This window comes from Sitophilus oryzae, unplaced genomic scaffold (genome assembly GCF_002938485.1).
Source record: "Sitophilus oryzae breed Bouriz unplaced genomic scaffold, Soryzae_2.0 scaffold_179_pilon_pilon, whole genome shotgun sequence".
Taxonomy (NCBI): Eukaryota; Metazoa; Arthropoda; class Insecta; order Coleoptera; family Curculionidae; genus Sitophilus; species Sitophilus oryzae.
Window position 1 is genome coordinate 5,204,521 of NW_022146501.1, and position 26,587 is coordinate 5,231,107.

Below are 26,587 nucleotides of genomic sequence, written 5' to 3' on the forward strand. Positions count from 1 at the left end.
AAAAAAAAAATAAAAATTAACTAATTTTTTGAACACAACGAAATAATATTAATTAAACAAAACTAGAAAACGTCACTTTTACTGCATCACAAGCAAATAAAAATTAATACGTAGCCAAGGGTCATAATTCAGGATTTCTCCGGGGGGTGCCCAGCAGCACCTGGGGGGGGGGCACCCCTGTTGTTACGCCAATAATCGTCGGGCATCTGTAGCTTCCTAGAATAAAAAAACTTGGAAATTTAAAGTGCAAATCTAAAGAATGTACTAGGATGTATTTCAGGAAAATATTTTAACTTCTATAGGATGGCTCAAAAAAGAGTGAGGGGATCGGGATGATTTTTGAAAAATTAAACACCCTGTATATTATTGCGTTTTTTTCATATCACTTTACATAATCCTAAGATATGAGTAAATATGTTTTGATAGTTTCAAAGATATTAATGGATAAATAAAAAATATTTATTTTTCAGCCTTTCTTAAAATAATTATTAAAAATACAAGAACTGTCCTCAAATAAAAACTAGATTAGGTATTTATTTTAGATGGTCTGGTACTTACTTTACTATAAATATGGTAATCGTAAATCATACAGGATCTTCAAAATTCTGCGCCAAACTTTCTAAAATATAAAAAATCATTTTTCTTTGTTTTTTTTTAATGGAACACTCTGTATATTATTTTTTCAGTAGATGGAGTATTAAAAAATGAACATTTTTTTTTATTTAGAGTATTTCAAAATTTTTAACGGTTGCGCAGATATTCGCGGTTTTATATTTCATATGGCATTTTCAAAAGCCACCCAATGATTTTTCTCTTGAATTTTTTCGTTGAAAGAGCCATATGAAATAATACTGCGTGTATCTGCGAAACCATTAAAGATTTTGAAATACTTTAAATACAAAAAATGTTTATTTTTTAACTCTCCATCAAATAAAAAAATAATATACAGGGTGTTCTATTTAAAAAAATTAAGAAAAATTATTTTATATTTTAGAAAGTTTGGCGTAGAATTTTGAATGCCCTGTATAGTTTAAGATTATGATATTTATAGCAAAAGCAAGTATAGACTATCTAAAGTAAATACCTAATATAGTTTTGATTTCAGGGTAGTTCTTGTATTTGTAAAAACTTTTGAAGGAAGGTTGAAAAAAATATATTTTTTATTTATTAATATCTCTGAAATTATCAAAATCTATTTACTCATATGTTAGGATTATGTAAAGTGATCTGAAAAGAAGCCAAAAATGCAATAATATACAGGGTGTTCCCTTTAAAAAAAATCATCCCGATCAACTTACTTTTTTGAGCCACCTGAAATACATACATCCTCGTATATACTTTAGATTTCCACTTAACGCACGCACTATTGCCGACCCTGTATATAAAATTTAAGTTCTTATTTTTTACTACTTCTTTTATTTCTGTTTGTTATTTAGCTTTACAAGTTTGTAGTTTGTATTACAGTATTTGAAAAACCTAAATATAGGTTATAAATTTATTTAATAAAATTTTATTAACAAACCAAACCTCCAAGCTGAAATTTTGGAAACTGAAACGGCAAATAACTTCTATACAGAATTTCTTAGTAAGCAAACCAACATAGTATTGTTCTCAAAGAAGGATTCTATAGTTTTTCTCGGTCTATAATTCTGAACATTTTATTTCATGTTCCCCTTGATACTGTTTTTTTGGAGAATAATATGATTTTGTTATATTGCTATTTATTTAAAATTCAAATCTTTCTGAATAACTAACCGATGCGACTTTTAAACAAATTGAAAAAAAGAATTACTTCGGTAGAAAAAAACACTCAATTTTAAGTATTTTTCAGGTTTATCTTGAGTTCCCCTACTAAAAAAAATATAAGATTACTATAAACTTTTCTGCTAAATTAATTCTACGAACTATTAGTCTCCAGATATAGCCACTTTAAAATTAATCAATATATGCTTGCCTAAAACGAAATTATTATACAGGGGTCATTTTATAAATAAAATATATATTATATTATCCAGCTTTTCTTTAAAAAAAATATTAAAAATACAAGAACTGTTCACTCGTTACTCGTTTTTTTAAATGGAACACCAGGGTTAAGAAAAATTATTTTATATTTTAGAAAGTTTGGCGTAGAATTTTGAACGTCCTGTATGATTTACGATTACCATATTTATAGCAAAATAAGTACAGGCCATCTAAAGTAAATACCTAATATAGTTTTTATTTCAGGAGAGTTTTGTAAAATCGCCCTTTTATAGAACTTTTGACGTAGAATCTAGTGGTTTATACAGTTTTCATTTTAAACTTTTTGAAGTTAAGCGACGTTAGGCGATGCGAATGGATGGACGAGTGACCGTTTGGAAACTCTGTCGTGCTGTTGTTTCACGGCAAGAGACTAAAATCTATTGATATGCACTGCTTATTCTCGCCAGTTTGAGGTCGGATGACATCGGATAGATCGTGAGCAGAGTTGATTTTGATACTCGCCAACTCGTAGCCCACTGACAATGATATGGCCGAGGACCGCGGTTCGAATTCCGCTTAAACAAACTAGGCCCCGTCCACATTAACCTTGGCAGCAAAAAGGAGATTTTAACTTAAAATACTTAAATACTTATAATAATACTTAAAAAATACTGAAATATTGACCATTGTTGGGTCAACCCGGGTAAACCAAGTTGGATGTGTGTAGGCTGCTTTAGTCAGTAACAAATAAAAATATATATGTAAAAACAATATATATATATTTGATATACAATCAAACTTGTATATGATTGTATATGATTTTATTTATTTAACGAAATAAATAAGTTGAACGTTCTATATACAGTGTGGGTCTTAAATAAATACATACCTTCAGGGCTGGTAGATATCGATAAAAGAAACATAGTCCAAAGTCCAAAATAACAGATATTTTGCTGTGAAAATTTAAAAAAAAAATATTTTTCTCTTAAATTTTAAAAACCACTGGATCTTACTACATATGTTGTGATATTATGAAGGTATTATGTTTTTTTTATTAAAATTTAAAAAAAATTACAAAAATTTTCAAAGAATTTCGCCAAAAAAACCTCATAGACTATATCCCTAAGAATATTTGCACTTATTTAAGACTTATCCTGTATATATAAAATTAAATTTAATAATTTAATACATCATATTTATAGTTTTTTTATCACTACACTTCATTGAAGCGAATAAATTAAATGGTTTACTACAAATATTGGTTGCCATTCTCATCATCTTTAGCCTCATTCTGACCATATCTGCAAAATTAAAAAAAAACACGTAAATTATAAACAAAATGAAACTTCCCAAAAAGAATCGTAATGCCCATCACTACTAGTACCTACCTAGACTCAATATCCTTGATATCGTCCGGCAATCTGGACTTTTCCGTTTCGGGCAGTGGCAAAACCAGAAGTACCTGAATTGCCGTGGCAACGCCCAGTATTAGCAGAGGAAGAAACACAGCTACGTCTTGAAGAGATATAATTAGTGGTGCAAGCATTGATGTCAAGCGCGAGAACATCATAACGAAGCCCAATCCTGTGTTCCTCAATGCGGTCGGTATCAATTCTCCCGTGTAGAGGTATATGGCTGGAATTGACACCTTAAATTTATAAAATAAAATATTTATATTTTATTTTATTTTTTTAAATTTTTTAATTTTCTATTTTTTTTTCATTTTTTTTATTTTTTTTTCATTATGTAACTTAAACGGAAGTTTTAAAATTATTGTAGAATAGTGGTTCCCTAATATACTTACTGATAATCCAATGATGCCGCAACCAGCAAACAGGATCCTCGGCCAGTCAAAAGGATACACTCCTTTAGGAAATGGTAAGATGAGGAAGAAACACAGTGCAGTAAAAGCGTGAGAGTAGGCTATAGTGAGGCGACGTCCAAAATTGCTCACCAAAAATATACAAAGGAATGTCCCTAAAATCAATATTACACATCTTAGTAAACAGCGTCTGAATAATATAGTTTTTAGCGAGTTTATTTTTTGAAAATAGTCTGACATTATTAATTTTTGAACTATGAACGTTGGCATTCGTTTACGTTCATGTATATTCTTGAAATCAGGACTAATGTTAGTATTAAAGTTTCAAAAAAATTTCTCAGAACTTCGAGAACGCCGAGAAAAATCAAAGATTTTTCTCGGTTCTAATCTCTCTACATTCTAATCCAACATTCTACACTTTACATTCGTCACACTATACTTTACACACTGGTTCCTACACTCTACACTCTATATTTTACCAAGAACAGTTAACCTAATAGGACTGCTCATTCAGCCAAAAGTGTCTGCCAAGTGCATGCGAAAACTCCTCGCTTTGTGACGTCATTGTAGTCCTTGTCGTGGTTATCAGCCCTTATCCGGCAACCAATAATACATACACGTGCATTATTGGTTGACGGATGCAAAACCTTCATTATTTAGTTTATTTATTTAAACACCTTATATGTATGCAGTATAGAAAATTAACTGTATAAATCGTATTTCGGATAATGCATTTTTAAGAACAGCAGTTTCCAGCATCACCTTTTGCAGGCATTCTTTTTAGAATACTTCCATATTTTGCTTTAAAATAATTAATAAACAATATTGTAGGCACTTAGTAAGCACTTTGTCACAATCCACAACACAAAATGAATGTATTTATACACTCTATAGCTCTAAAAACTTTAAAAACAACTTTTGTCACATTTAAAATTGACAAAATAATTAACTCAAAATTTCTCAGCTCTTATTTTCATAAGTTTGCCATAGGCAACTAATAATACACACTATCATGACAAGGACTACAATGACGTCACAACTGTCAACTGAAGCGCGGGAAGAGGCGAACGTACGTCTTATGAGGATGAGCAATCCTATTAGTTTACCGTTCTTGATATTCTACACTCTACATTCTACAGTCTACATTCTAATCCAACATTCTACACTCTGCATTCTACACTTTACATTCTACACTCTAGAATATACTATGTACATTCTACACCCAACACTCCTATCCAATTCTCTACACACAACATTCTATACTTAAATATATACTCTACATTCTAATCCAATATTCTAAACGCATCAGCCTACACTTTACATTCTACTTTCTAATCCAATATTCTACACTTATTATTCTACAATCTCTCATTATAACCCTACATTCTAATCCAACATTCTACACACAACATTCTTATTAGATACTTATCTAATTATACATCCTACATTTTAATCTAACATTCCACACTTTACAATCTACACTTTATACTTTACACTCTACATTCAACATTTTAAATCTACACTCTAAATACATACTATACGTTCTACATTATACACTCTACGTTCTACACTCTAGATCCTACAATGTATTTTCAACACCCAACATTCCAATCCAATATACTACACTCAATAATCTACACTTAAATACTACACTCTATTCTAACCTGACATTCTACACTTTGCATTCTACACGCTACATTTTCAATTATACTTCTACATTATACACACTCGTTGAAGAAACAGTGTCCTGTTAAAAATCCCGTGACAATTCGAAGATTGTTCTTAATTAAACCAAGGAAAATCTTTTATTTTTCCAGGCCGTAAGTTCTCACAAATATCTTCGAGTGTCTTAGACCGTTTGAGGATTCCCAATCCAGATTACGGATGGAGCTTTTCTGGTCCTTTTTTCATTTTATTACTTATAGTGTTAAATAGTTTTTAGTGTCGTTCTTTTCTCTCTCTAACTTCGTTAATTGAATTAGACTTTTAATTTTCTACCCTTATTATTAAGCCTTTCAAAAACTTAGCCTATCAAAAACTTTACAATATCTTCAGTGATAAACAGTACTATTAGTTTTCTATATTAATTTACCTGGTAACACAGTAAATCCTCCTAAAGCAACGTTGAGAAATAGGTTGTTTCCAATAAATCCCATATACTGTGTGAAGGCAAAGAAAGTAATACCAGCTATTGCCCTAAAAATCAGATAAACTAATTCATTATTAATTAGGAACGTAAATATAGTAAACATTGTATAACCACTCTAAGTTTACTTATGTCTCTGAGACTACTTACCAGTTGATACACAACAGTATGGTTCTTTTACTTAGTTCTCTGGTTGAAAACAGCTGTTTCAGTTTACCGTTATCTTTACACGATTTGTTATGGGTGATATTTTGGAGGGTGTCTTTGAAATTGGGCATGTCCCTTTTATTTTCTTTGGCGGCGAATATCAGCTCTTTAAAAGCTTTGTTCTTTTTCCCGGCCACCAGCAACCATCTGGGAGACTCCGGTATTAACCTATAAGAATAATAGTATATTACATACCGAGGAGATTAACTAAATCTCGAGGCAATAATGAAAACTTTCCTCCGAGGTTTGTATAGTAGAGTAGAGTAACTCCAAAATTACAGTAGCTAACGAAACGCGGTTTTTTTTTAAATGAAAGGTATATATGTCTAGATTTGTTATGAAGTATTTTTAAATTGTTGAATGGCTATTTCTTTGTGTAAATCGACTAAATATTTAAACATACCTGAAAAACACCTACACACAATACCTCCAGAAATAAATTATTTGTCATTGTCAGTGGTTTGTCAGTTAGATTATATATCAAGTTTTTAGATAATTTAGGGATCAGTTCATACAGCCAGCTTTAGATACATAAATATTAGAACAAAGGTTCGTTTAAACGACATTAGTGAACTAGCTACACAAAGCGATTTTAGGAAATTCATCCTCTTAGATAGGAGTATAATTATGTCGGAACAATTTGTTGTATGAAAATTCCTTACTATGTGGTCTAGAAGAATGAAATGCTACAAAAAGAATTAGAAGAGATTTTTGAAATTCATCAACTAAATGGGTAAAGTTACTAAAAATTTATTTGCACTTATTCAAGACTTGCCCTGTATAATACCCAGAAAATCGACAATTGATAACTTTCATATGAAATACGAGTAGCTCTAAAACTCTTAAAAACATAGTTTAAATAGGACATTTGTAAGGCTCACTAGCTCTATATACAAAGTAAATCATTTAAATCAATGCATGAACTATTCGAGGTGAAACGCGAACGTAGTCGCGGGAAAAACCTAGTTTATAATAACATCAAAATCAGTCAAAGTCGCAGTTTTCGAGATATTAACATATTTTAGTATGGGCGGCTATACGTGCCTACCGGCGCCAATTTTTTTGTATAAACTTACCAGATAAAGCTGACAAACAAAAATGACAGTAAACTTATCGTTAAATGAAACTTTCTCCAATCTCTCAGAAAGTATGCCACGATGGACATTACGCTGTTTCCCAAACCGAACGGTATTTGGTATAAAATTGGTATAATGGTTCTCCATTTTCCTTCTACGATTTCGATGCACAAAACGAACGATGTAACCATTGTACCTCCATTGGTTAACGCTAGGAGAAACCTGTAAGAAAATTAACCTTTGAAGAAGATTAAGAGTCCATTTCACTAGTCTGGCTAGGTATTTTTACACAAATGAAGAAGGAAATTAAAGATAAAGGTTTATACTATGTCAATATTGTAGCACATTTCTAGACAACAACTATTTTTAAGAGTTTGATGGTCAAACATCAACAAAATATTGCTTATGTTTGGACTAAATTTTCTCGAAAATAAAGACACAATTTAAAATTCCGTTACAATACGGAAATAGATTGAAGTTTTGTGATTACAGTGATATATAGAGTTTCTCACCGTAGCCGTTCGTTAGAAGTTTTTGAGGTTAGGAAAAACTTAGAAGTTTGAAATTTTGAGACTTTATAGACTTTATAAATATTTTCAAGGTCACACCACTTCCGGTTACACCGGAAGTCGCCATTAACTTCCTTATTCTAAATGGAACACCCTGTATATTATTTTATTTTTGGATTTCTAAGAAAATTTCACACCTCTACTTTTCAACCAATAACATGCTTTAATGTTGACTAGTTACCATGGCAACTGAAAAAATTTCCGGAAATTTTTTCGAGGCGCCACGAAACTTTAGTGGAAATTTTTTGACAGTTGAAAAGGTAAACATAAGATCTACAATCATAATGTGAATGAACTACAATGTCTATATATTGAAATATTACCTGAGTTTTAGCATTTGATGTAACTAATTAAAAATATAATAATATTTGTTAATATTATTAACAAATTGAAATTATTTTAAAATGTCATGTTGGATTAATATTTTTTTTTTCAAATTTAGGTGTGAAATTTTCTTACCGAATACCACGCAAGCTTAAATTATTCCTGGAAATTTTCTTTCGGGCACGAATATTTTAGGAAAATTATCCCTCGTCTTCGACTCGGGATAATTTTCAAAATATTCGTGCCCTCAAAAAAATTTCCGAAAATAATTTAAGCTCTTGTGATATTATAAGTGAAAATTTTATGGTGAGTTTCATTAGGTTTACCTATACCTATTTTCAACTGTTTATCAGATATCTTGATTTATTTGAAAATGTTTACAGATTTACCCCTATTTTTAACAGTCGGTCTTTTTCTCATTTTAAATCGGTGATAAACGCTTCTGCGGTAAACCGAAGCAGAGGACTAATACTTTCGAAATACATATTGACAATTAATTTATTGCATACAGGGTGTCCAAAATTTGATAACTGATTAGATTATTTTCAAAATAGTTCAGACAGAATTCAATTCTGCATCCATTTGCTATAACTTTCCCTATACCCATTTTTAACGGTTTTCTTGTTAATCCGTATTTTTTACTTTAATTCAATTTTTGGCAGAATCGACAATATCGTTTGTGTTTTTTAAAAGAAAATAATTATGTTAAAGTAAAGAAATTGAATGTAATTAGAACATACGAACAAAACAAAAGTGAAAACGAATAAAATATAACATCACACAACAAATCAAACGTATTTTCAACAGTAACGGTGAGGCATTAATTATTAATACTAGACGTTGAGTGTATCCCTGTTAATAATAAAAGTTAACTCAATAATTACAAAGTTTTCGTTCATAGCGGTCACTTCGAACAATAATTTTGTAATTATTGTGTTTTACTTTTTATATTTTATACGTTTTCACTTTCGTTTTGTTCCTGTTTTGTTCGTATGTTCTAATTACATTCAATTTCATTACTTTAACATAATTATTTTATTTTAAAAAACACAAACGATATTGTCGATTCTGCCAAAAATTGAATTTAAGTAAAATATACGGATTAAAAAGAAAACCGTTGAAAATGGGTATAGGGAAAGTTATAGCAAATCGATGCAGAATTGAATTCTGCATCCAACTATCGAAAAATATACAGGGTGTCTCATTTAAAAAATGGACTTTTTTGAGTTTGAAAATAATCTAATCAGTTATCAAATTTTGGACACCCTGTATGCAATAAATTAATTGTCAATATGGATTTCGAAAGTATTAGTCCTCTGCTTCGGTTTACCGCAGAAGCGCTTATCACCGATTCAAAATGAGTAAAAGACCCACTGTTAAAAATAGGGGTAAAAATGTAAAAATTTTCAAATAAATCAAGATATCTGAGAAACAGTTGAAAATAGGTATAGGAAAATCTAATGAAACTCATCATAAAATTTTCTGAGAAATCCAAAAATTAACTAATATACAGGGTGTTCCATTTGAAATAAGGAAGTTAATGGCGACTTCCGGTATAACCGGAAGTGATATGACCTTGAAAATATTTTTAAATGAAAGGAAATTTTAAATAACCCTAAGTCTCAGGGTTTCAAACTTCTAAGTTTTTCCTAACCTCAAAAACTCCTAACGAACGGCTACGGTGAGAAACCCTGTATAATTTATATGGTTTTGGAAGAAATTGCCCGCTATTTTATGGCAAATACTGAAGCTTTGCAAACCTTAACCAAGTCTTAATCAAAGCACGTGTGTTTGGAATTTTGGGTGTCTCTTAACACTACAGGATCGGACTAAAGCTTAGGCAGATAAATTAAGAATTTTTACTTACCTAAGTAAAATAAATAGCCATAAGAATGGACTGAAAGATGCTAAAATGCCAAATATGGATTGGAAAAATAAGCATATGACCAGAATTCGTTTTCTTCCATATTTATCTGCAAGCACGCCCAATATTATGTTGCCTAAAACAGATATAAATCAGTACACTGATTAAGCAATCATTTTTGACTGAAACTGATTTATTTAGTGTAGAACTTACCTAACAAGACCCCAAACATAAACACAATTTGCGACAGATCGGTAAATTTTTGCTTGTCACAAACTAGGTCCCATTCTGTCGTAATAGATGATAAAAACATCGATGTATCATAAATAAATCCATTGGTACAAGAAATTAGATCTTCAGAAATATTATCGATATTAGAAGATTCTACGTTTCTTATTAAACAATGCCCTTGGTTCAAACCTTTCTAAAAAATAATTCTTTTAGGCTAGAGCCAAATATGTATACCGATATATCGTATTTAATTATTTCATTGAGATCAGTGAAACAAAACTTACAGTTGGAGGTTGAAGCCTTTGGTGATACAACAGCAAAATAAAACAATATTTATCACAATACACCAAAACACTACTCTTACCCTGGACGCGCGTTTCGCTAACCATGTTAGCATCACCAGCAGATCATTAAGACTAATATCTACAATTTAGTAGATATTTAGATATCAGTTTAGTTTTAATCATTTGCTGATGATGCTAACACAGTTAGCGAAACACGCGTCCACTGCAAAAGTAGTGTTTTGGTGTATTATGGTGAACTAGTGTTTTATATTGCTAGTGAAACAAAGTAAAAGAAAATGTGGAGTTGTCAAAGGATGAAATAATTAAATATCAATAATTAACTTAAGAAATTACTGCTGAATTGGTGTTGTTGGGTTCCATAAGCACCCTCCACGTTTCATCGGTGATGTTATGGAAGTCTTCAGGTTTTTTGCACCAAAATTTCGTAGACGGTGCTAGAAATACTATGCTAAGTTGGAACCAGGCTATTGGGAGTTTTACCAAAGCCATCAGCAGTGATATTCTGAGTTGCCATCGTCCAAAGTCTCCCACTACTGTTCGTATGATGTCGTTTTGGGTTTTGTCTTGATTGGGAGGCACTTTTAACGATGTTTTTGATTCTTCCATAACTAAAAAGACGAGATTTTTTGCAATGTAGACATAATTCGTATCTAAGAATCACTGGCGCATCCATAGATTGAAGCGTACTGTAACTATGAGAAAAAACAAACTTGGATTGGTCCGGATTTTCTAGTTTGATTGGTATTATTAATGTATTTTGTGTTAATTTTATTTTATACCACATTTTCTTATTCATAAATTTCTTCCTCCGATTACCCAAAAAGAGGAAAAAAAACGATGAATGGCTATTTTTTACACATTTTCAAAAGCCTTAGAAACGCAGCCGTAAAATTATGAAAACTTCAGTATTTGTAGGAAATTTTATGTAGATTTAGAATATACCGGGTGTTGCATCGTCGGCCGGGACATAGGAAATCCCATGTAAATTTTAATGGGGTTAATTATTGGCTTCCCTAATTATTTTAGAGAATAATTCAATTTAGGTTTATTGAAGAGCACTAAAACCCACATTCAAAAGAATAACTTTAGATACTTTTGATTAGCTCGTTTACGAGTTATCGCCGATTTCTTTTTAAATATTTCTCCTTTCTTATGGCCCTGTATTTACTTATGAGCACCAGTCAAGGTAAAAGATAACTGTCAAATGAAGTTATTATTTCAGAAATTTACCTATTTAGTGCTTCAATATTATTGAAAACTCATTCCTACATCGGAAATCTTAAAGATGTATTTATAAATACAAATTAATATAAATTAAAGTAAAATAAAGTAATCAATTACAAGGTTAATTATAGTATTATTACAATATTCAATAACTTATTAATTTAGGTACTATTAAATTGTTAGAACTTTAGGATATAAGAAGATGTTCAAATATTCCTCCATCGACTGCTAGAGAATAACCCAGGCGATCATAAAATTCTCTTCTTACATTCGCTAGTTGGTAAACTGAAATTCTATTGCATTCGGCAGAAATAGCATTTTTTAACTCGTCTAGATTTGAGTATTTTTTATCCTTCTATATCCTGTTTTTTAAATGGCCCCAGAGAAAGAAATGATTTGGCGAAATATCAGGAGACCTTGCTGGCCAATTTACTGTATGATTTAGGCCAATAACGTTTCCGTTAAAACTATTGTCTAAATATTCACGAACAGCCAGGGTACTGTGCCGGGCAGCCATCCATTTGGTACCAAACTTCCTGATTTTCCCTAGCGGCATCATGTAAAGCAGGTAAAATATGATTTTCGAGTAGTTCCAAATAATATTCTGCATTTAAATTTCGCGTAAGAAATAATGGCCCGATAATATTGTGTCCGAATATCCCTGCCCAAACATTTACTTTCTGTGGATATTGCGTCCTTGTTTCGACAAACCTGTGTTGGTTTTCTTTGTTACAATATCGATAATTTTGAACATTGTGTTCATTATTTAAGGTAAACGTGCATTCGTCAGTGAAACATATGCTTTTTAAAAATTCCCTATCCGTGTTTTCTCTTTCCATCATATCAAAACAAAACGCCTGCCGCCGTATTTCGTCCCTATCTCGTAGCTCTTAGTGCTTTTCATATTTGAAGGAATAGTATTTATGTCGTTTCAAAATTCGAAACGTTGTTGTGTGATCTATTCCTATTTCATCCTCAAGTTTCCTTGTGTTGATCTTTCCATCGTTCTCTTTCACGCACAATAAAACTTCCAAGTCGGTATCATTTCTTGCATCTTCTCTTTGTTCCTGCCTTGCTTCCAATCTGCAGTTATTTATTAGGGTACCTTTGGTCTCAAATCTCTGGATATTGCTTGCGATTGTAGATTTTCCAGGTATCGGACTATTCGGATACAGAGCAGCAAACATGCCCGACACCTTTTGATAACTATTTCCTTGATAATACCATTTCATCATTAATACTTTTTCTTCGGTAGTGTAATTCATGGCTAATATTTTCGATGTAGGTATGAGTTTTTAATAATAATAAAGCACTAAATAGATAAATTTCTGAAATGATAACTTCATTTGATAGTTATATTTTACCTTGACTGGTGCTCATAAGTAAATACAGGGCCATAAGAAAGGAGAAATATTTAAAAAGAAATCGGCGATAACTCGTAAACGGGCTAATCAAAAATATCTAAAGTTATTCTTTTGAATGTGGGTTTTAGTGCTCTTCAATAAACCTAAATAGAATTATTCTCTAAAATAATTAGGGAAGCCCATTAAAATTTACATGGGATTTCCAATATCCCGCTCGACGATGCAACACCCGTATACACCTGTGAAGGTTTAGGTACCTTTGGTTTGTGAAGCAATTAATTTTTTGAACCCTTGTTTTTCACCTATTTTTGATTAAGGTTAAAACGTTTTCTAGATTGCTGTTTTCGTCAGTGGCGTATCTAGAGCTTGAGTCTGAAAGGGTTAGTGTCAGTATTTAAGTGAAGTCCCAAGTAGCAAAAAGAAATTCCAAACGGATTGAATTATTTTATAACAGTCGAATAGCGTTGTCTTAAGGAGTGCTTGATTTTATTAAGCGTTTGGTTTCGACCATTCTGTTTTTTAATAAAAGTTGTCATATTAAACTATTTTCTAGTGGTTTTTACAACGTATCCTATAACGCATTAAACGATAATTTCTTTTAGTATGATATAACACTTAATAAGACAATGCTATATGATAACAAACATATTATTTTATTAGACTCTTATACCCACCATGTAAGAGTTCTATAATATTCATATAACTACTAGTCACAAGACCATATAATAGTTACTTAAACTTGTCTTATTAAAGTTGTTCTGATAGATGTTTTATTGTATGATAGAATGTTTTATTGCGTTAAACTACGGTGCTGTATACAACACCAGTTATATAGCCTTATGTAATAAAATTGTGATTAACAAAATAAATTCGCTGTAATATCTGCATTATAAAACTGGTATTGTATAATATAACCTCATTTTAAATTAAATGGTATACCTAGTTATTTATTTTGTTATTGTTGTTGTTGCAAAAGTAATATCTACGTACGAGTATAATCTATCACGGCTATTATGAATTCTGGACAAAGTTGGAAAAAAGTTAACAAACGCAGTGGTAGTTATAAAGAGCATGTAAGAAAAAACTCCTCGAAATTACGGCAAATAATCCCGAGAATTCCCTGGGTTCTCAAAAGCCAAAATCTCTCGGGTTGTCCGGCTCTTCAAAGCATTGTTGCCACGTTGGTGTAAAAGTTTTACTGTAGTAATGTTTGTATTGTTTTATTGTTGTTTTTCCAAGTCCTTAGGTTGCCGCTCACTCGTCGGGCACGCATGAAATGCATTGCGTGCATGAATCCATGAAAATCTGATCATGTTTGTTTGTTTAAATACTAATCAAATGAGATTTGGCAACATCTATTTGTCTCAAATCTCAATATGTCCAAAATAGTTCTATAGTGCCTGGAAATTCTGCGTAATGATAGATATTTATCCTATATCGTTTTATTTTACAACAAAGACTTATTTAAGGGATTCATTTATAATAAAATGGTTGCATTATAATTCGCCATGTTTAAGGCAGAATTTTTGTATGACCTATGGCCGCCATTATATGAAGCAAAATTAAAAACATCAAAATACATTGTAAAATGTTATTTTTTGAGAACTATTTTGTGATAATATTCCCCACATAACAGTAATAAAGTGTTTAATTAAATTAAAAACAAGAATTTTTGAAAATTTTATTTTATTTTATTGTTTAAATTTATATGTAAACCTTAATCGAAATTAAAGCGCTTTAATTTTTTCCAAATACATAAATGTAATCTACCAGTAAAATTTTCGGCGCAACAAAAATTGTCCCTACTTTTAAACCCTATTAATGATTTTTTATATTACATATTTGTTGTACCTTCTGGCTCTACCCGCCATTTTCATTGTAGAGTAAAGTCTCCTTTTTTAACAATCCACATCCTCTAGATTCATTTTACGACACGCTTAAAATATAATTTGCTCCTAATATTTTCGGTAAAAAATAAAATACTCTTGTACCTCGCTAAATGATCAAATGTTTTTATTGTTCTGTTTCTTAGATGTGACCACGTAATACACAATAAAACTAGTTTTATAATAGTCATATAATGCTGTGTAAAATAGTTGCATAAGAGTTGTATACCCTTTTTATAGAACTTCTATACTACTAAACGGTTGTATAAAAATGGGCCTTTTTTGGTTGTAAAGCTATCATATTATGGTCATATAGCACGTTATATGAATTGAGGTATCCTATAAAAATTATCACATAGCTGTTTATACAACCTTTATAAAATAAAATTTGCTACTTGGGGTACCAGATATAAGTTAAGTAAATTTGCGCTGAAAGATTTTAGGAAAGTTATTTTTGATTGGCCTGGGTTTTTATTTTGATTGCTATGATTAATTCCTTTTATGACAATTTTATTTTATACATTTTAACATATTTATAAATTTCATTCTAAGAGGTATACTTAGCCTCATTACCCCTCTCGTATGTGCGTCTCTGTATGGAGTATACTACACTACATTTTAGCTTGGTATATTTTTTTATTATTTATTTTATTAAAATGAGTTTTGAATGAAGACGCTGTCATAAAATAATTTGTTTAAAATAAATAATTAAAATATCGTTATATTTAAAAAAAAATTGAATCCCACTGTATATTTTAACGATATGCAAGTATTTTAACGATATGCATGCTCTATCATTGCATGCACAGTTTATATATAAGTTTGAAGTTTGAAATCTCAAACATGAGATTTGAACTTCGGGTTACCCTGTATAATACCAAACAATACATTACAATTTCTGTGATTTTCGAATTAATATAATGAATATTAGAAAATAAAAAATTTAGCGAACCAAAACTAAGGTAAAACTAAAAATCTTCAAACGTTCTGTATGATTATTTTTAATTTGTTTTTAATTTTTACGTATGTTACGTTCTTTAAAATCAAAGAAGCGATTGCCATACATTACTAACATCTACAGATGCATGAGCAATACATTTATTTTTATTAGATTGTATTAAAAAAACCTCGTTTATTTTTTTTAGAGGCTATCGCTTCTTTCATTATAATTTTTGAGTTGTTAAAATCTATTCTGTGCCCTGTATCCCATGAATGCTGACAAGTCTTAGATTTGTGAAAGTCGCCCATTCTTAAATAATCTTTATGTTCTTTAATTCCAACATTTAAGGGTATAGATGTTTGACCAACGTAAAATTTGTCAATTTGTTTGATGATTGTTTGATGATTATATATATCCTTATTATAGTTATAAAATATATTATAAAATTAACATTACCTATTACTTATGTATAACTTTGATCCAACACTTATTGTTTACACATTTATATTCACAAGATAACTAACTACCGCAATCCAACGCTGCAACAAGGCCACTTGAGAATTTTCTTGGTGAAAATTATTTGTATGCAAGTGAAAGTGACCATTAGATACTATAACTAGTTTGATATATCAATAAGAACGCCATGTTATCAAATGTCTATTTTACTGCACTTTCAAATCTATAGCTGCGTTCGACAGATTGCTCCAAGCCATATTCATTTGTTGTACAGGGTGGTTCTTAAATAAATGCAAATATTTTCAAGGGTTAGTTGATGTCGACAAAAGAAGTATATTTTCTAATTTTTTTAAAAATAAATAATCGATTTATATAAAGATTAATAAATGCAGTATTTGTATCGTTTTAAAATGGGACAAAATATTCAGTAAGAAATTAAAGAATTATCTATGTACCCCGACGGGAGTTATAAAGTGTTAATAATCTTGGGCAATTATTTGCAGGAACTTTGCCTCGGTTTTTAATACCCTTATAATTCCCTTGATACATAAATATCTAATAATCATCACATAAACCAACTTAAATAAATAAAACAGAAACATATCTGGTCTTTATTTATGATCAACATTCTCTATCATCATTATCTACCAATTGTAAAACTCAAACACCCCTACCACCAATTAAAGGGAAATAGAAGCTTCACCCTTACTAGTTAGTAGTTACACTCACCGAAAACATTTAAATTCGCTTTGAATAGCACTCGGTTGCATTCAATTATAGAGTCTCTCAGTGGCGTAACTAGGTTCACTGGCATCAGGCTTCATTTATATAAAATAAAAAGTTATAAAAAATCATATGCAGATGTTAAATCCAGCCCATTCACTGTGAGGTTTCTGATGCACCTCTTGAAAATACTATACGATCGAAAAAAAAAAAACGGCGTCAAAGACGGCTGGGGAATGACGATCGATGATAATTTTGGCGAGGTCAGGCCATAGACGTCATTACTTGTATTTTATAATTGCTCTTATTGCCATTTGGCCTTAAGAGGGTTGTAATTTATTTTTATATTGAATAAAAATGATTTATAAATAATATTGTTTAAAATTCGAGAAAAAATATTTTTTTGGGAATAGATTGAGTGTTTGGATTGGTTTGGTTAGCGTTCTATCTTTTTAATCTTTCTATAATTAGTTTTAATCGTTGACAAGTTTTATGTCAATTTTTAGTCTTAGTCCTAGGTAATATACTTACGTGGATAAATCAACGCCATAAGTTTAGCATTAAAAAATATATCTCCAACATCACGACATGCCATTTTCAAGCTTTCTTTATTGCACTTATGAAACGTTCAATAGGTTTGTCTTTTCCGGGGACCTTACTTTGCGCATGACCATTACAAGTTGCAAGTATTTCCAAAATAATCACAATTTTATACGGTTTAGAAAGTACAAACTATACAGTACGTCTGCTGGATCTGTGTCTATGAAAGGAATGCGGACAAAAAACATTTAAATAAACAGCAATATATTTTATACGTCGACTTGACGAGCACTCTCACTTTATTGGCTACTTGCAAATTTGTCGAATTTTTATTGATGGGACGCGTCGTCTAATTTTTTACGAAAAACATCGAGAGAATATCGTTTCCCCTCTCACGGTTACCCCGTAGCTACAGAACGGACAGACGTACTGTACAGGGTGGGTCAAATTTGACGCTTTTAAATGGAAACACCCTTTTCTATAGGAGCTCAATTTTTGTCAAAAACATGATGGCGAAAACCGCATATCGATATCTGTTACCGTTTCAAAGTTACGGGGTGTTTTTCAAAAATATGCATTTTTAACAAATCGCCGTAACTTTTTTGCTATGGAAAATTTTGTATTTTTATGAAAACATTTCCAACGCACCTTTTTACGTATAATTTAATTATCAACAGAAAATTTGATTTTTTATATGGGACACCCTATATATTTTTAATTTATTGAAAAGAATTTAAAATTACCTTTCCAAAAATATAACACACTTGATATTTTCCTCGATTCCTCTTCGAGATATAGAGTATATAAAAATTCGCCCGCTTTAAATAAGTAGGCTTTGAACGGCACCGGCCGTAATGCAAAAAAAATTCTAGCTGTGAGCATGAATTAAAACGAAAATAATATTTGCTATGAGAGATGCATAATTTTATGACAATTTAAAATATATTTAACCAACATCAACACATTTAAACTATATCTAATAACAATAAAAATAAATAGCAAACCAAGACATGAGATTTTGCTACAATAGGTGTTCGACATATCGACCGTCTTCTGTTATGGACAGACGGGGCAGTTTTTGAACATTTCTCGCGGAATTCATTAACTCAGTGGGGGTGAAAGATACCCTCTCATAACTCCTAAATACTTCTAATTCTTGTCTAGATTATACGGGCAATTTAATAATAAGGACTGAAAAATAAGACTTCTCTCATAACTGCTAAGTATTTCTAATTATTCTTGTCTAGATTAAACGGAAGAATAAGGAACCTTTATTCTTTTGCAAATATATCCATAGGATTAGATCCATGGGCACTAAGTCAGGCGGCCTCTCGACGGCAAACGGCTGGGATCTTGGTTAGCTATTCAATTATTCTTGAAATTGGCTGCAAAAATTTGCTGATAACTTCAGCGTTCAGAGGCCTTGCTGGAAAAATATGTTTTCGAGTTCCAGGCATATAAGGGCATATCATGAATAAAATGTACACCGACATTTCTCGGACGGGGCACGGACGGGTTCCGGCGAAGCTCGGCCCGTGCTCGGCTTAGCATGAATGCATAGGTATAAATAACATTTGACAATGTTTGGCCGTGCCTTCACCGTCGCATGGCCCCGGCCCGTCACGGTGTACCATGAATCAGCCTTAAGGGGTCCAACGCCTACTAGTTAAAAGTGGGGAACTTTTAAAAATTCTGTATTTCGAAGGATTATAACAAAATATCAAGTGTGCTATATTTTTGGAAAGGTAATTTTAAATTCTTTTCAGTTAATTAAAAATATAGAGGGTGTCCTAAATAAAAAATCAATTTTTCTGTTGATAACTCTTAAATTATTAATTTTAAAAAAATTATACTTAAACCATTAAATTCTACGTAAAAAGGTGCTTTGGAAATGTTTTCATAGAAATAGAAAATTTTCCATAGCAAAAAAGTTTAAGCGATTTGTTAAAAATGCACATTTTTTAAAAACACCCCGTAACTCCGAAACGGTAACAGATATTCATGTGCGGTTTTCACCATCATGTTTTTGATGAAAATTGAGCTCCAGACACCGATATTAGTTTTCGTCTATCTCCTATAGAAAAGGATGTTTCCATTTAAAAGCGTCGAATTTGATCCACCCTGTACATTGTTATGGAAATATTGCGTTTTTTATTTGAATAATTGTATTATTCTTTTATCGACCGCTTTTATATTGCCAAGGATGCAAGGGTGATCAGTGAGAAGTTAATTTTGAGTTTGTGCAATTATATTCCTATTTTTTTTTTCGTTGGACTTTCTAAATACTCGTAAAAATGACTAGAAAGTGTTTGGTGTGTCGAAGTTCTAATATAAAGGTCCCCAAATTATCTTTTCATAGGAGTATGTAAGTAGTAAGTATTCAGTTGTTCTTTTATTTATATTAAACCACAACTTTCTGATTAGATTTCCTAAGAATATTGATATTTGCACGGAGTGCCTAAATGTATTTTTTATATAATTTTATTTTTGTGACAGTAAACATTCAATTTATTGTTCAAATATATGCATTTTAAAAATTAAATTTTTAAAATTAATGTTCAAATTTGGCCCGTGGACGATAGGTCTTCGACAAAGATAGATAGAGTAGAAGCACCGCGTGTGCAACAAAAAAAGGAGATAAATGGAAGTCGTTGATATGTTTGCGATAGTTTTCATAGTTATTTACTTATCCACGTAAGTATATAATGATCTAGGGTCTTAGTACATTTTTAGTGCATGTCTATTCCCCAGCCGTTTTTTTTCGATCATACAGTATTTACACCTTACTGGATGTGGGTTCTGCATCAAATACCATAACTACAGTACGCCACTGGCGCCAGCGTGTCCGTATGCGACCCTTAATTTGGGGATAACTTCCAGCCAATTAGGTATTGAATCTCTATAGAAATTAGACAAATAGGGTAGTGTGTGCTGTTATTGTCGGATTAATTTTGTATATAAAGTACTTGTAACTGATGAATAGATGGAAACCATAGATAAAAGAAATAAACTTAAAATGGAATTCTCGCCTTCCCGCCGAAACTTATAATTGAGGGGCTTAGAATAAAAAGGGTCCAAGTGACTTTTTATTTAAATAGATTTTTTTTTTACTTAGTTTTTGTAACAGCAAGGGTTTGAACTTCCAACCCCCAATTGGAATCATGTTTTTAATCTGTTTTGTTTTTACAGTTTTTAATATACTTGAGGGATTTCATACAGGTGTTTATACCGGGTGTTGCATCGCCGGGGCATAGGAAATCCCATGTAAATTTTAATGGGGTTGTAGGGAAAATATTTGTTACAACTACTTCGAACAACTTTACAGGGTCAATTATTGGCTTCCCTAATTATTTTAGAGAATAATTCTATTTAGGTTTATTGAAGAGCTCTAAAACCCACATTCAAAAGAATAACTTTAGATATTTTTGATTAGCTCGATTACGAGTTATCGCCGATTTCTTTTTAAAAATTTCTCCTTTCATATGGCCCTGTATTTACTTATGAGCACCAGTCAAGGTAAAAGATAACTGTCAAATGAAGTTGTCATTTCAGAAATTTACCTATTTAGTGCTTCATTATTATTGAAAACTCATTCCTACATCGGAAATGTTAAAGATGTATTTATAAATACAAATTAATATGAATTAAAGTAAAATAAAGTAATCAATTACAAGGTTAATTATAGAATTATTACAATATCCAATAACTTATTAATTTAGGTAGGTACTATTAAATTGTTAGAACTTTATGATTTAAGATGTTCAAATATTCCTCCATCGACTGCTAGACAATAACCCAGGCGATCATAAAATTCTCTTCTTACATTCGCTAGTTGGTAAACTGAAATTCTATTGCATTCGGCAGAAATAGCATTTTTTAACTCGTCTAGATTTGGGTATTTTTTATCCTTGTATATCCTGTTTTTTAAATGGCCCCAGAGAAAGAAATCATTTGGCGAAATATCAGGAGACCTTGCTGACCAATTTACTGTATGATTTAGGCCAATAACGTTTCCGTTAAAACTATTGTCTAAATATTCCCAAACAGCCAGGGTACTATGTGCCGGGCAGCCATCCATTTGGTACCAAACTTCCCGATTTTCCCTAGCGGCATCATGTAAAGCAGGTAAAATATGATTTTCGAGTAGTTCCAAATAATATTCTGCATTAAAATTTCGCGTAAGAAATAATGGCCCGATAATATTGTGTCCGAATATCCCTGCCCAATCATTTACTTTCTGTGGATATTGCATCCTTGTTTCGACAAACTTGTGTTGGTTTTCTTTGTTCCAATATCGATAATTTTGAACATTGGGTTCATTATTTAAGGTAAACATGCATTCGTCAGTGAAACATATGTTTTTTAAAAATTCCCTATCCGTGTTTGCTCTCTCCATCATATCAAAACAAAACGCCTGCCGCCATATTTCGTCCCTATCTCGTAGCTCTTGGTGCTTTTCATATTCGAAGGAATAGTATTTATGTCGTTTCAAAATTCGAAACACTGTAGTGTGATCTATTCCTATTTCATCCTCAAGTTTCCTTGTGCTGATCTTTCCATCTTTCTCTTCCACGCACAATAAAACTTCCAAGTCGGTATCATTTCTTGCATCTTCTCTTCGTTCCTGCCTTGCTTCACATCTGCAGTTATTTATTAGGGTACCTTTGGTCTCAAATCTTTGGATATTCCTTGCGATTGTAGATTTTCCAGGTATCGGTCTATTCGGATACAGAGCAGCAAACATCTCGTCCGACACCTTTTGATAACGATTCCCTTGATAATACCATTTAATCATCAATACTTTTTCTTCGGTAGTGTAATTCATGGCTAATATTTTCGATGTAGTGTGAGTTTTTAATAATAATAACTTTGAATAAGAAGACTAAGGAAGGAGCATAATGCTATCCATATATTCATGCATGGTGGGCGGAAAAGCCACCATAAAAGCTCTCTAGGGTGGGGATCCTTGACAGTTCTGTTTGACGATTCATTTGACACATTTGAATTTGATTTGAAATTTTGTGGATTTGTCAGTCTTTACGGAGCTTATTTTATGTTATTTATTATTTATTCTACTACTGATAGTTGTATAAAGGTAGTAAATCTAGATGGAAATTGTGGCAGAACTTAAATTAACAGTGACACTATCGCGATTTATCGAAAAAGACTCTAAAATAGTTGGTTGTGTAGCGTGCGGTAGATCTCGGCAAAAATTGAGTGAAATAATGGAACAACTTTTCGCTAGTAAGTGACTATATAATATACATACGTGTAGTAAACCGATCATTTATGAAATTCACTTAAATTAACTAAATGTATATTTTTTCTTGCATTTTAGCTTTTATTTATTACTTGTCAAAGAATTTAGATACGTTAATTTGACTTACCTGCTTCAGTAGCGTATCGGATGTTTGTGTTAATAAATACTTATTATAACTTATCTATTTTTATTAGAATTATATATTTTTATAACAATTTTAATAACTACCAACATTTATTCACAACGTAAAATAAAACAACAAATTATTGAATCTACCCCACGTCTACCCTACATCATAGTTTTACATTTTTTAAATAAAATTAGAACGACACTGATAAACCGGAATTTAAGTCGGCCATATTTGAGGCCCATCGCGGTGTACCTAAGATTTTTGATATGCTCCTTCCTTAGTCTTCTTATTCAAAGAATAATAATAAAGCACTAAATAAATAAATTTCTGAAATGACAACTTCATTTGAGTTAAGCCGGAGTCTCATGCATCCGAAATCCGATGACACGACGATCCGACGGTGCTCCTATTGGTCGAAATATTTTGACAACAATTTTTATCCGATAATTTTAACTAATCATCCGACGTCGTATAAAGTTAAATTTTGCTTAACTTTTGTACGATATCGTGTTTTTTAACCTCACTTTTTTGGAAACATTTGTTTTTAAAACAAGTTTAGTGGGAAGTGGGCAATTTCGGGATATTTGGCGAGGAAGTTATTTTTTAAGTGTTTCTCCAATAAAACATGACATGAATCTCTATTCAGCGCAGCAGAAAAATGTTAAAACTGTCAAATTTCGGAACGAACTTTCGGATGTATGTGACAGGCTTTTTTTTATTTCACACGATAACTTCAAATTTCGGATGTCGTACCATCGGATTTCGGATGCATGAGACTCCGGCTTTATCCTTTTAGTTATCTTTTACCTTGACTGGTGCTCATAGTAAATACAGGGCCATTAGAAAGGAGAAATATTTAAAAAGAAATCTGGCGATAACTCGTAAACGGGCTAATCAAAAATATCTAAAATTATTCTTTTGAATGTGGGTTTTAGTGCTCTTCGATAAACCTAAATAGAATTATTCTCCAAAATAATTAGGGAAGCCAATAATTGACCCCGTTAAAATTTACATGGGATTTCCTATGTCCCGCTCGACGATGCAACACCCGGTATAAAATAAAGTTTTTCATAGGTAACACATTGTATTTTATTCGTTTTAAAAGCGTAGGTGGATTTTAACATGTAAAGTAAAATATAACAAAAACTCACAAATAATAAAACAAAATTTATTTATTTCGTTGTTTAGGCAAGATAAGTACAAAAATATCAGACTAGATCTATCCGTCTTTATATCAAATTTAACATATAAATCTATTTTTATACAAAACAATAATTATAATATCAAAAAGTGTGTTTTATAATTAATTTCCTAATCTATGTTCAAGTCATCTTCGAATTTATTTATCTAATAATTATGTTTAATTTAATTATTAAAACTAAAATTATATATACACATCTACAGGGTGTAAATTAATAAGTGCAAAAAAAGTCAAGGCTAAGTAAAACTAATTTCCTAAAAGAAATTTTTGTATTTTTGGCACTTATTCATTCAAACCCGGTATATTGGGTCTAATTTTTATGTATGGCTTATTATACAGAGTATTGATCGTTACAATCACAAAAATATTAGTAAAATCAAAAAAAAGTCAGATATAGGTAGATAAATGATCTTAAGGTTGTTTTAATTACTTAACAACTAAAGAGAATATTATGTGCATATTTATTATATTTTATTTTTATCTTAAAATTGACATGGTATATTATATACTACACTTTTATTAGTTACTTGAAAAATTTTAGCTTGCCTTAAGATCATTATTTTACCTCCACATTATTTTATTTTAATAATATTGTTACATATTAAATATTCTATATTTTGGACATTGGTACATTGTCAGTTTAAATTTATAGAGACGAATACGAGGATAACTTATTGAAAATTAGAAAAAAAACGGCGTCAGAGACGGCTGGGGAATGACAATCGATGATAATTTTGAGGAGGTCAAGCCCTAGACGTCATTTACTTGGCCCGTGCTCTTCTTTATTTCTGAATGGCGCCTACTGCCAGTTGGCTTTAGGAAGACTAATTTATTTTTATATTGAGTAAAATTCTTTTTAAATGGTGTAGTTTACAGTTCTATAACTAGTGTTAATTTTGACAAGCTTTATCCCAATTTTTAGTAAGCGATGTCTAGAGATTGATCTGGCCAAAATTACCATCGATTGTCATTCCCCAGCCGTCTTTGACGCTGTTTTTTTTTGGATCATACAGTATTATCATCACTCTGTTATAATTTTATCTGTTAGTTATCTCTTTATTTGCTAATTACATGAGGTGTAACAAATATGAAATATGATTTTAGTATACCATACGGTCAAAAAAAAACAGCGTCACGGTAGCCTCTGCAGTAACATTTAATGATAATTTCCGTTGGGACGACCTCTTGGGCTTGTAAAAAATTATTACTTACTTGAAAAAAAGTTAAAATTTTTCAGCTACGTCAATCATTCCAAGCAAAAACTTTTGACTCATTTTTAATGTTAGTTGCTGATAGGTCTATTATATTTTGAAAGCTATATGACGCTGTTTTTTAGGAATCTGATATTATCAAGTTGAAATTGGAGTAGGCAATGATTATGCTAGTTGAGTAACAATTTTGAGCTAATCATTTTTACACATATCATAAAATTTGTTCTAATAACGATACACATATAGCCGGTACCTACGGTCTAAAGTATGTCATGACATGTGTCAAATTATATTGATGAATATCGATATAGAGGGTGCTACAAATTCGAGGTACGAGCATTGGTATCTCGGTAACCTTAATAGTTCCTTATACTATGCTTAGACTATATGTACCGGCTGTATGTGAATCGTGGTTCTAATTATAATTAGATTAGTTAATATTTATTTACAGTTCCGTTGTGGTTTCTATAGGAGATCGGTCACCGTACGGAAACCCTAAATGTATGTTGTTGTAGTCTTTCTTTTCTTTGAACATGACGTTGTCGTTGGTAGGACTGGTGTTCATGTCATCCTCGTCTGACGATCTGAAACAAACGTCAAGAGAAATTATTAGAGCCGATTTACACTATATTTTTCATCATCAAAGCAATAATAGCAATCCAAATTATAAAACAAAAACCATAAGCATGTATTAGAGCCTTAATAATTATATTCATTTCGAGCCTTTTAATAAGAGCCAGATAATACTTTCATTTTCTAAAAGCGCCTCGAAATAACTCGATAAAAAATTGCGGAGAAGGGCGTGGGCGATTTTCTTGTCTCCTGTTGTCTCGATCAATTTCCTTTTGTCTTGAGCCACTTCCACAACGTGTTGGTTACTATACCCGAGGCAAAGAACGTTTTTTCATAAACTGCTGCTCTTTTACTTTTTCCTGTAGTTGCCGGATTGAGAATATGGAATCGACGGTACCGCGATTGGTGCGAAAACCCGTTTGCGATTCTGGGAGGATTTTTTCTACATGTGGGTGCAGGCGGTTTGACATCATTTTTGCAAGAATTTTTCCTCCGATAGCCAGTAGTGAAATTCCTCGGTAGTTTCCGCAGTCTGATGCACTTCCTTTGTTCTTAAATATATTCACTATATTC

At 31.5% G+C, this 26,587-nt stretch overlaps 2 protein-coding genes across 2 annotated transcripts in view; both read right to left on the reverse strand.

The window, feature by feature from the left end:
- Window positions 1-3,116: 3,116 nt before the first annotated feature.
- On the reverse strand, window positions 3,117-16,521 carry LOC115882760 (solute carrier family 22 member 3-like). Its single transcript, XM_030900999.1, has 10 exons — window positions 16,377-16,521; window positions 10,840-11,114; window positions 10,184-10,394; window positions 9,974-10,106; window positions 7,214-7,435; window positions 6,081-6,305; window positions 5,877-5,980; window positions 3,767-3,939; window positions 3,351-3,610; window positions 3,117-3,263 (listed from the first exon to the last, which is right to left on the reverse strand). The coding sequence occupies exons 2-10, from the start codon at window positions 11,110-11,112 to the stop codon at window positions 3,212-3,214; spliced, it is 1,653 nt and encodes a 550-aa protein (XP_030756859.1). The 5' UTR covers window positions 11,113-11,114; window positions 16,377-16,521; the 3' UTR covers window positions 3,117-3,211.
- Window positions 16,522-25,129: 8,608 nt separating this feature from the next.
- LOC115882652 (cadherin-99C) overlaps window positions 25,130-26,587 on the reverse strand; it is a 243,377-nt gene continuing 241,919 nt past the window's right edge. The window contains exon 27 of the mRNA XM_030900847.1: window positions 25,130-26,025. Within this exon, the coding sequence (XP_030756707.1) occupies window positions 25,887-26,025 (139 nt within the window). The 3' untranslated portion in view covers window positions 25,130-25,886. The remainder of the gene's footprint in view (window positions 26,026-26,587) is intronic.

What these genes read in the sequence shown, in the direction of transcription:
- LOC115882760 (XM_030900999.1), bottom strand. Translation starts at nt 11,112, where the DNA reads ATGGAAGAATCAAAAACATCGTTAAAAGTGCCTCCCAATCAAGACAAA. An exon ending in CCAACAACACCAATTCAGCA is followed by an intron (nt 10,395 to 10,839) that starts GTAATTTCTTAA and finishes ATTATTTTTTAG; the next exon opens with AAAGGTTTGAACCAAGGGCA. An exon ending in ATCAAGGATATTGAGTCTAG is followed by an intron (nt 3,264 to 3,350) that starts GTAGGTACTAGT and finishes TTAATTTTGCAG; the next exon opens with ATATGGTCAGAATGAGGCTA.